The 11,947-nt window shown below is 36.6% G+C and overlaps 1 protein-coding gene across 1 annotated transcript; it reads left to right on the top strand.

Moving 5' to 3' along the window:
* The first annotated feature begins 1,262 nt into the window (after positions 1–1,262).
* LOC116211650 lies at positions 1,263–5,990 on the top strand. The gene is made up of 4 exons (XM_031546112.1): positions 1,263–1,646; positions 2,820–4,478; positions 4,583–4,754; positions 5,016–5,990. Exons 2-4 carry the CDS (start codon positions 2,862–2,864, stop codon positions 5,666–5,668), a joined length of 2,442 nt encoding a protein of 813 aa, XP_031401972.1. The 5' UTR covers positions 1,263–1,646; positions 2,820–2,861; the 3' UTR covers positions 5,669–5,990.
* The last annotated feature ends 5,957 nt before the right edge of the window (positions 5,991–11,947 follow it).

Below are 11,947 nucleotides of genomic sequence, written 5' to 3'. Positions count from 1 at the left end.
CTGTTTTCTTTTGGGAAATAAATAAATTCTGAAATCCTTCTCGTTATATGAAATTATAAGGTATTTTCTATTCAATTCCCTATAGAAGTTTGCTTATTCCGGCTTTAAAGTACTTTCGGTAGGCTTATGGTCAAGGCGAACTGACGCTCAAATGGGGATTAGTATGGACTAATAGGCTCAAGAATATCTCGGATATCGCCGAAAAAATTATTTTGTTTCATTATCAATATAAGGGGAAACGAAATTAGATTAAAAAAGAAAAGGATCAAAAAAAAAAAACAGATGGGAAGGTGCTTCTTCTAATTTTACGGCATGTTATGTTTGGGTTGATCGGACGCCAAATGGAGGCGTCGTGGGCTAAAGCAAACCGTGTGTGAGCTGTTCCCCTGTGTCCTGCCACGAGCAACACATTTGCCATCCATTTGTTTATATATAATCATTTATAATTATATTAAATAATTATTATTATTATAATGACAATTTCAGAGAAATGCTTACGATGAAGAAAAATATCATATGATTTCCGAAACCGAATAAAATCATAAGATATTTCATTAAACCGTTCTCGTTTTTTCCGTACTTAATTCGGACATGACTCCTCAGTGGTGCAATTTCGAGTGAATTTTACGCAGGAGTAATTATTTGACAGCAGGCCAACATCATCGGTACAAATGAAAATTACAGTTTTCAGTGCTATAAGAATTTCTTTTTTAATATAGTAAATTAAAATTACGGTTGAAGAAAGAGATTTGTTATGTCTTGATCGATAATAATCAAATTGAATGCGATTGTGACCTTTAATGAGTTGATGTTGTCTAGCCTAAACCCGAGCTTCGGCAAGAATTTGTCGAGGCAGCACAAGTAACCTTACTATGGTCCGGGGTATCTTGAAATTCGAGGGTTTTACACTTCATTGTTACTTGTTAGTAACTAGACCAAGATAAGAAATAAAAAAAATTCTGGATTCGGGCAAGACCCGGGGTGGTTCGATACCGTCGAAATAGAGAAAAATCAATTCTTTTAATTCTTTTAATTCTTTTCATCAGGAAATCATACTTTCCAAAAATAATTTCCAGAGAATAATTGAAGTTTTATACAAAGTTTAGAGAGAGAAAAGATAATAGAAATGCCAAAAAAAAAGAAAATTCGTTTCGTCAGATGGATATATATATTATATATAATAAAAACGAAAGAATGATTAAGGGAATAATGAAATAAAGAAAAGGCAACCTTCGGTTTCTGGTCTGTTTTAATGGTAAACTCTTTCATATCGTATCATTACAGTCAGTCCAGCAATGGCGACTCCCTCATCTTCTCTAGGCCTTCCCAACTAAAAAGGTCTCACCTTTTCATCTGTTCCCATCATTATTTTTCCATTATTGTAAGCACCCTTCTCCCCAAACCTCCATTGCTGTACAAATCTCAGCTCTGAAGAGAGCTCCCTTCAACTTCCCCCCCTCCCCCACCCCCACCCCCAAGATCATTTCCTCCTCCTGTCCTGCCATTGCATTTCTTTCTTGTGAACACTCATGCCCTTTTGACGTCTCTTTGGCATTTGATTTCTGCTCATGGAGGGATGACCTTCTTGGTGTATGGGCAATGATGGGTCATGGTCTTGATCGAGTTCTGGCGAGCTTGTCTCAGAGGTATGTGTAAATAGAGCTATGGTAGTTTGTTAGCTGTGAAATGGTGTGCTTCGTTTGCTGAGAGAATGTGGATGGAATTGAGGAGGGGATCACACCAATTGGGCCGTGCTAGTTCTTGTCTCTTGATTAATTTGGCTTCTTTTCGTAATGAGAAATCGGCTAGTGGTTAATTAAGTTGACAGTTGAGGTGATTTAGAGCTGAGTTCCTCTGCGTTTTCCTGTAGCACACCCTTTTCTTTTCCCGTAAGTCAAACAGGGGAGTAAAAATCCTCTGTTGTAGTCGGTTTTCGATTTGTGTCAAAATAGCTCATTCCGAACACTTCTGATCTTAGCTGCTTAGCAGAAGGCCAGTTTGTCTGGAGACAGGCCAAAATATCACCCATTTTGTGTCGTCTTGTTTATGTCTGTGTTTCGAGATTTAATCGCGATTATTTTCACTCTTGCCCGGATGCTGGTTCTGCAGTACCAGAATGTGAGCCCTTATGCTTCCGCTGCATGATTGGATTTCCTGTTATCTTTCTCATGAATTTGCATAAGTTCTTGTGGTTTGTCTCTTCTGCAAGTTCCATATCTTTAGCTTACTTCTTTGTTCATCTGTGTCGGGAAGATTTGAGATTGTCAGTGAAAAATGTCTTCACAAGTTCCTCTCTAGAAATCTCCGCTGTCAGGGAATTGAATATCACCTGTAAGACCGCCTGGATACTCGCGTCTAAGAAAATGGAAAGCTACGAAATTCTGATTTTCATGTCTGGAAAAGATGGAGAAGTATTATCCTGGTAAAAATGCATGGTATCTGTAGGATAGGGAGCTGACATACACCTCGAGGACCGATCAGGTGCTCTAGAATATATAAGTTATAAGGGGCCAAAAGATAGAGTAGCAGTTATGTGTGGAAAGAGGCTTTGGGCATATAGAAGCAACTTCGTGCTCTGACTGGCAAGTTTTTGACAGCTTGAGATCGGAAATGGAAGTATTTTTCCTGACTGCATAAGATTATGGTTTAGAGGAATGGTTTATGTTTTGGATGAACGTTGCCTAATCATACAGTGGCTCAGTGTCTGTTTGTTCTTTTGTATTGTGATAACGGGCTTGCCTTCTCCATCCTGAAACCTTCCAAAAATTATGAAAGTTCTATATAGATAGTTTGCCTCACAGAAAAGGAATATCTTACAGGTACTGAAGCTCATTGAACCATCTTGGAGTATCTGTTTCACTATGAGATCTGCAGCAAAATTCCGGTATTCTTATGATGTGGAAGAAGATTGGATGGGGCCTAGAAAGAAGCACCTTGTAGTCGAGGAGGCATCAATGAAGAAACTGATCAATGATGAGATGTCAAGAAAGGCCAACAGCCGACAGAATGGGCCAAGCATTGTGGCCCGGCTGATGGGAATGGACATGCTGCCCTTGGACACCAAATCAACCGTTTATCCCATGAAGAAACGAGAAGAACCTGCAAGGACTAAATCTTCCAACTTTGAGAAGGCTCTCAGGGGCCCAGTCAATCGTAGCTACTCAAACTCGAATTCTATCGAGCAAGAACCTGTTTATGACCGTACAAGCATGAAACCAAAGCGCCGAGAGCATCCACAAGAGGAGGAGCTGCAGAAGTTCAAGAAAGATTTTGAAGCATGGCAAGCTGCAAGATTTAAGGAATGCTCGAGATATGCAGAAATTGAAGATACTTCCACATTGGCCATTAAGGAAAACTCCATAGAACCAAAAAGTCAATTGGTTAAAGTAAAATCAGCCGAGAGAAGTTATTCACGTAAATATGGAGGAAAATCGGAAATCTACGCTCCTGAGCAGAAGGAAATCAGTTCATTGCCTTGTAGGACTAGATATCGAGAAAATGAACAGGTACCAACTACAATTGTGGTCCTGAAGCCTGGGCCTGACAAGATTTGGAGTAGCGAGGACTCATGGACGAGCTTCTCAGGAAGTTCTGAGGAGAGGGGAAGCATCGAAGATTTCCTTGAGGAGGTTAGGGAGAGGCTGAAACACGAGCTCCAAGGCAAGATCCATCAAAAGGGCCCCATTGTCCCCGGAAGCAGAATCACTGGTCCCATAAGTGAGAAGTCACCAGATCCACAGAAGATTGCGAAACAGATATCCAATCAGGTCAGGGAGAGTGTGACCAGGGACTTGGATTCAAGACCCAGTTTGGTCCGATCGGAATCTACAAGGTCACACAGGAGCGATACTCAGCTGAATGAGATGAGTTCCCCGGAGTTCATAAACCGAGACACGAGAAGGTTCCTAGCAGAGAGATTGAAAAATGTTCTGAAGAGGGAATCAGACATAAATATTCCAGTTGGAGTCAGTGGTAACTTCTCCCGACCGGGTTTGTTGGATGAGAAAAGTGTTATCCTGAGACAGGAGGAAATTGTTGAAGAAGAAGAAGGAGAAGGAGAAGGAGAAGGAGAAGGAGAAGGAGCAGGAGGAGGAGGAGGAGAATTGCATACTAGATCTTTCCGGGATGAATCATTGTCCCCAAAGAAGCTTATGCGGTCCCTTTCAGCCCCGGTGTCTGGGACTTCCTTTGGGAAGCTCCTCCTCGAGGACCGCCATGTCATCACCGGTGCCCACATCAGGAGAAAGCACGAGCACTCGATTGAGAGCCTATTTGCAGGCACAAAGAAGGGGAAGAAGGAGAAGGAGAGGTTCAGTCTCAGGGAAAAAGTACACAACTTCCGAAGCACTTTCACTTTGAGAGGGAGGCTGTTCAGAAAGAGAATGCCATCGATAGCTGATTTACGTACTTGTGAGCCAAGCTTCATGAAAGATATCATGAACGGACCGACTGTTATTCTAAACACTGGAGAAAGATATGTAAGAGCTTCATTACTTACTGCTGGTAGTTATTTCCTATTATTTCCAACTGAGTGGAATATTTTTCCTTAAGTTGGTTTATTTTATGGTATTTTTGGTACCAGGAGAATTCAACGGAAGTGCCTCCTAGTCCTGCATCTGTGAGTAGTAGTAGTCCTCTGGAAGAGTTCTGGAGACCGAGCAATGATCTGAGCCCTGTATTGTCCCCTGAAAAACCTGAGGGAGATAATGCCGATGGCCCTCATGTTTTTGGAGAGACCTCTTCGACTCACAATGGTATGAAACCGACATTCTTTCTCATTCTCAGATCTATGTTTTTTGCATGAATAGCATTTTATCTGTGAGATGTCCTATAATTCACAGCTGAAGAGTTCACTTGTCATTTTGATTTCCCTTTTGGTAAAAAAAAGAAGAAAAACCGAAAGAACGAAAGAAATTTCATCCTGACTTTCTAGAACTAAACCAACCTGTTGCATGTGATTACTAATGTGCTTATTGCCGAGAGCTTTTTTTTTTTCCTGCCCATTTAATTCTCAGAACTACAGAGGCAACTTACTGAACCCAATTCCGAGAGGGCTGCAGAAGGTATAAGAGAACACAAGCCTGGTGGATGTAAGCTGCCCGAGCTAGAGGATGGCACTGCTGCCTATGTGAGAACTCTCCTTGTAGCTTCAGGCATGTATGATGGGCTGTCCAGTTCCTGTTTGTTGAGATCAGACCCTCTCGTGAAGCCTATAACCACCTCTGTCTACGAAGAAGTCGAAGAGTCATACAAGCAACAGGACAAGGAGGAGGATGGTCATGGTTCAACAATGGACGACAATAAAAAGGGAGTCGAAATTGACCACAGGCTATTGTATGATTTATTGAATGAAGCACTCTCGAATATGCTCAGACCACCCGTGATCTCCTCGAGATACAGGAATAAGATTTCAGCTACTCGTGATCTGCAACATCCTTGTGGGCCAAGACTGATGGATGCTGTTTGGGGATTCATTCGTTCATTTGTGTACCCTCCTGTAGATGTCTCGTCGCACTCCTCTCTCGATTCCATGGTGTCACGGGACCTTGGTCCCGCCCCTTGGTTGTGGCTACTGGACGAGCAAGTCAATGCCATTGGGGCAGATATAGAAGGTTCGATCCTTGGGGACTTGATTGGGGAAATTGTGAGGGATGTCAAGTTAAGATGACCGATTCAACTGTCCCAGTCGCCCGATTACTAGTCATTCTTAGAGCATGGATGACGCAACGCTCTGAACCGATCACTATACGACAAGGTCCAGTGAGGACTAGTTTGAGACCCCCTGTTGTGATAAATGTGAGATTAGCGGAATCAAATTATCAAAACTGAGTTATAGTCGAGTTTGTGGATATTTAAGAATAGCCTTTAGTTTGCTTGGTAGTATAGGGCTTGAATGCGTTGCTAATGAAGGGGTTTGCTTGTGGATTTTGTATATAGTAATACTTGAAGAATTCATATTGTACATACGGTTTACATGAATATTATTTTCATGACCTAGACTCGTATATCCCCACACACACACACACACAGACATACACACATACATTAAGACATACATACATACACACATGTACACTCATATTCTCATAGAATTTCTAAGTAATAACCAAAAGTTAATCCAGCCAACTCATGCATGCTCTTGTAATCTGCATAATATAGCCATCTGTATACTTACTATCATTTATTTCACTACTACAAACCATTGGATGTACACATTACCCAAAATTGGTAATACACTGACCTCAGATCATCGAGTGTGCCGTTCGGCTTCTTCCTGTATCTACTCCGATTTCGCAACATGTTGCATACCTTACCAGTTTATCTTGAAATTTAACATGGGTTTGAAATGAGCCACCACCTTAGCAAAATAGGCTTGCATGTGTTTGGGTCTCGAGAGGGCCTGGACCAAGACGGTCATCATATGGGCCTGAAGGGTATTAGGCCATTTTGACATTGGCAAGTCCGATCTCACTTCACATGAATCGGGTCAAATCGGGGAAGCAATGGCAACCCGAACCGCGGAACGATGGAACAATAGGATCCGAAGAGCACCATCACTACTATGAGGTACTCGTTGTGATGTTGTAAGTTTAGATTCACTTGTCCTAATTCGAAAAAAGTCGGTAAGCAACCGCTTTATGATCCTTATTTTGAAGTCCAGTTTAAGGCTCTAAGGCTACCTCCAATGGGGCTTGTGCCCCCGTCTCCACTTGCCACCATGGCAAGGGGAGACGCGTGCGGAGGCAACCAATACAAGCTGCCGCATGGCGGCCTTGGCCCCATGCGGCAACCCCTATCCCTCTTTTAATTTTGTTAATGGATACAACGGCCGGAATCTGGCCATTGCATCCAACGGCCAATTTTTTTTAATTTTAATAGTTTATTTTATTTCTTTTGTATTTTTAATTAATTAAAACTATTAAGAATATATATTAATTATATATAATAGTAGTTATGTGCATTTAATTAATATAATATGTATAAGGGCTCGGATCAGAGACACGAAAATCAGAGATACAAATGGAGTACGTGTCTCTATTTTTCTTTAGAGTTTGTTTCTGTCAGATGTAACGCCTATATGATAGTGTGTGCCCAATTCAGAAATAGATAGAGACATCCCCCACCGGAGAAACCCCAAGGTCAAATGCCTAGCAATCCCAAGAAAAATTAAAACCTACCACATGATAGTTTGGCCAAAGTATCCTCCGATAGCTATGCCCTAGCTAGCGTGGAGATTCATATTTACTATTAGGTTACAAGTTAAAATAGTAAATATTTTCTTGAAAAATAAAAAAATCCTAATAGCAAATAAATACAAAAAGCAATCTTAAAGAGATGTTCTCTAGATAGATTAAAAGAATTTCTCCATCAATATCGAATAAATTAGATTTCATTATTATTTTTTTATACAACCATACCAAGCGTTGGCCTGCACCTGGTTGATTTAAAATCAAAGATTATAAGTTAGACTACCGCACTTATCAGAAAAGGTTACCGCGCCAATCATCTGGTGGACTGAATTTCAGGGAAGATAGAATCTAATAAGAAATCCTTATCTTATGTTTGATGGAGATAGTTAATCGGATCGGGATAAGATAGTTAATTCTGAACTCTCTCCATCATCATGTGCTGGTCTAATTGTAATTCGGTTCCTCACTCCATATGTCTAAGGACTGTGGATGATGATTCATTCGTTTTATCATGACTGGTTTGTTTACTGTAATCTCACTTCCACTAAAACAACTACTTGTTTGCTAGTATTTACGCATTAATAATTATCTATTTGCCAAAAAAATTAATAACAATCACAGCCCTAAAAAAATTATTAATAATATTGTAGTAATATATAATAATAACTAGATTTTGTCCACGCCACCAGGGATTTTCATAAAAAAAAAAAGTTTCCTTGATAAGCGCATAAACTTTTTATCGTAAAATCTCATCCATAGTTTGCATATCCTTTTTTTACTCATCAATAACATGCTCTTACTATAGAATTCACCTGAAACTACTAATTAAAATGGGTTCTTCTATCCTATGCCCTCGGGCATAGATTAACTAATCATCAGTTATCATATTTGAACAAATTAATCATTTAATGAACATCTCCTAAATTTCCAAAGCCAAAAGTACCCCTTTCGTTTTTTTGGGTAATAATTTATCTCTAATTAATTAAGTCTCTCTTAATTACTAAATTTAGTAGCCATACTTTTGCAGACTAATAAATACTAAAATCCTAATACTAATACTAAACCCTCAAAAATCTTTAAAAAAATCCCAAAAACCTAGAATCCCATAAAAACCATAAAGTGCAAAAAACCATAATTTTTTTTAAAGGATTCTAGAGTTATAATATTTTGCTATTATATTTAGGAAGAGAAAATTAATTAGAGGTGCAACGTTTCCAAAATTAACGAAAAGAGTAAATTAGGTATTAAAAAAGCAATAAATGAATAATTGAACCGATATGGTAAGCAATGACTGATTATCCTGATATATGATATGAAAATTAAACTAAAATCAATCTTCCAATTCTGTTAAGAACTTATGGATTCAAACATATAAGATGAAAATTGAATTAAGAAAAGAAAGAAAAAATTGTTCACTAATCAGGGGGGACGTGCCAAAGGAGAAAGGAGAGGATGAGAGAGAAAAAAATGAGGTGTAGGAGCGAAATATAGGAGTGAATGCTGATGAAATTAGATATAATAAATTGATTTTCATTCCCAAATTTTTATTAATTAAATGGTTTTAAATTTTCTAAAATTATTTCAAATGGGAAACTTTAAAATTTGAAAGTTAGAGAAAATATTCTTTCTCACCCTTCGTTCTATAACTAAGAAGAGTCCGCGCTATGCCGCGGGTCTTCAAAAACTCTTTTTGTCAATAGTTAATATTTCCATTCGATTGAAGTTGGAGAACATATATAGTAATTAATGTGGTGTGGCTCATTTTAGAACTCATTCAACACTCTAATTTTCGAATTGTTTTAGTTTTGTGTACATATATGAACACGGAGGAAAAATAAATGAGAAACTTGATTAAATGATATTATAAGATAATCAGGACGACAAAAAAATTTATACGAAATTTTAGAAATAATGATTAGTTTTACATGAAAGGGAGAGAAAAGGTAAGGAATGCATTTGAATAAAAAGTGCAAGATTAGAAGGAAAAATACAACAAATTAAAGATTGTAGTAAGTTATGAAACAAAAAAAAAACTGTAAAAAGCAGTCATTTGAAGGAATAGTCCACTAAGTCACATGGCTTCTTGAGGTTAGAATCGACTGGTATTGTGTATAATTAGAAATTTAAAATATATATTTCAAGTATTAGGTGGTCAAAAATCTATCTAAATAGTTTTTATTTATTATTATGCTATATATTATATAGCATGATTAAAAATAGAGAGTTGGAAGAATTAAAATAAAGAAATCAAGCTAATTAAGGGGAAATAAGAGAATAAAAAAAATTATGTACCTTATTTCTTTTAACCTTATTATATGGCAGTGTTGCTACAATCTTTACAATTCTTCTAGTCACAAATATATCTACGTCGTTACTTCTTAAATTACAACGCTATACTATAATGTTCTTGCTAAACATCTATATTGTCATATAAAGTACCAAACATATTTTGCGAACAAAATTTAGCTCGGCACTATTAGTAAAAATAGATATGAATAATTGAGTTTATAAATAAATTTAAATATCATTTTATACTTACTAAAAAAGGAATTAACTCATTTTATTATATCATATATAATAAATTTTAAGATTAATTAGTTGAGATCTTATAAATTTATTACTTATGAGCTATGGCTTTATTCTAAAAATATATATGTATAGAGAGAATGATTTAGTAATAATATTTTTTGCTTAGAAAAAAGATAGATAAAAGAATTGAGGGATCCAGTAGAATCAGACACATTATAATAGAGAAACATTCTAACATTCCACTTTTGTATGATGTGACCTGTTTTGGTTAAGTAATATATAGATAGTAAAGACGTGATTTTTTTTTGGAGGATGTAAGAAAAATCAAAAGGATGGATAAAAATGAAAAATAATCAAACTTTGTGGCTAAATTTTTTAAAAATAAAATAAAAGGTTAGAATGAAAAAGAAAGGAAAAAATAAGGGACAGTTGTCCTTGTCTAGGTTAACACTGCTAAAACAACAGTTTTAATTTTATTAATTAATAATTAATTTATTAATAACTAATAAAGATAGTATATATATATATATATATAAAATATGATAATAATAATAATAATGAATGAATGAATGAATAAATAAACAAATTAATTAATTAATCAATAAACATAGCCGACCTCATCGGTTTTATTAATATTCGTTGTGGTGAGGATATATGTCTTGTCGTTCAAGGACTCAAATGTTTCCCTTGAATGAGACAAAATATTAAATTTTAAATGTTCACAAAGAAAAATTAAATTAAAAACCTAAAATCTTCACATGATGCTTCGTGGCCAAGAGGACACACCCCGAAGATTATGTAGAGATACTCAAATCGAGGATTAATCAATAAGCATCATTCACTGTATTTGTTTGATTGCAGTAACTGTTAGACGATATCATTCTTAGACCATCTATAAACAGTCATTTTCTTGATGACAATTCACGTCTACATATACATATACATATACATGTACATATATATTTATATATATCCAGTACATCATAGCTCTTACGAAGATAAACATGGTGCTGCCATATTTTTTTACAAATCCAGTTCTGAACTCGACTTCTCTAGTATTTCTAATATACCTTGCCATTTTACGATACTTTGTCCGTTCAGGTTCCGGTATAGCTCCGTAACAATAGTTCCTGGTCGACGTCCTAATGCATGCAATCTAAGATTAATATTTGCGCACGGGTTCACATGGATTATGGACCTGCGAGGTCATGAAAGAATAAGTTTATTCTTGTTTGATAAGGACAAGAAAATTATCTTATTTTCCAATCCCCCGTCATTCACGTAGGAACGTGAGAATAAGACAAGGACATGAGCATATTACCACCAAACCATAAAGAAATAAATAAATAGTTATATATATAGAAAGAAGAAATGTTTTCCTCTTTGACGAAAAAGAAATTATTATACATTGAATCTAATGGATGAGGTTAGAATAGTAGATATGATAATTATTATGTATGTCTGGTCCCTCGGCGCAAATGGCGCAGTAACTTGCGGGCCCTCGGTCCACTTAATCGTCTCTCCCTCTCCCATCACAGCATACGTCCAATTTATCCAAATGAGAGATGCATCGCGCGGAGGTGAGGGTTTTGATAGATTTTATAATGAAATCTCAACTTATGCATTACGATGAAATATTAATTTTAATAATTGAATCTCACTAATTTTTTATTTTATCCATCTATTATTTATATATTTTACTCATAGCAGTTCTAGTCTTTTATATGCTATACTATTGTTTTCGAATCTGCTCACCATATATACCAATCATATTCGGTTACGTCATTCATCATTGCCACGTCACCGAACCGGACGTTAAAAAATTGATTTTGAAAAGAAAATTCGGTTTAATATAAGTTGGACACATTAGCGACGCATCATCAACGTGTAAGCGAGTTTTAATTTATGGACACCTTGGTAGCACGCTATCGATATGTAAGTGACCATCCAATTTTATTATACTTTACATGTCGCTCGATGGATTTGTAGCACCATTAAAAGATCTACGAGCCAAAAATATTGTCTTTAATATTAAAAGAACTAGAAAAAACTAATGTTTCACCATAGAGTATAATTTGGCATTGCATTGTAGAATTTACCATAACAAAATACGAATGAAATCTTAGCAAACCTGGAAAACTTTGATCGATTTCTTATTTTCCTAGACCGGTTGAGTAGTTTAAATTTGAAACATTAAATGCATATCTTTGTAGTGAGGAAATTATTAA

The sequence above is a fragment of the Punica granatum genome, chromosome 6 (genome assembly GCF_007655135.1).
Source record: "Punica granatum isolate Tunisia-2019 chromosome 6, ASM765513v2, whole genome shotgun sequence".
NCBI lineage: Eukaryota > Viridiplantae > Streptophyta > Magnoliopsida > Myrtales > Lythraceae > Punica > Punica granatum.
The sequence above is the reverse complement of the archived record's forward strand: the minus strand, read 5'-3'. Positions and strand labels throughout refer to the sequence as shown.

Coding starts and splice junctions, on each gene's coding strand:
- LOC116211650 (XM_031546112.1), top strand. CDS start 2,862: ATGAGATCTGCAGCAAAATTCCGGTATTCTTATGATGTGGAAGAAGAT. Junction 4,479..4,582: donor TAAACACTGGAGAAAGATAT/GTAAGAGCTTCA, acceptor TTTTGGTACCAG/GAGAATTCAACGGAAGTGCC. Junction 4,755..5,015: donor GACCTCTTCGACTCACAATG/GTATGAAACCGA, acceptor TTTAATTCTCAG/AACTACAGAGGCAACTTACT.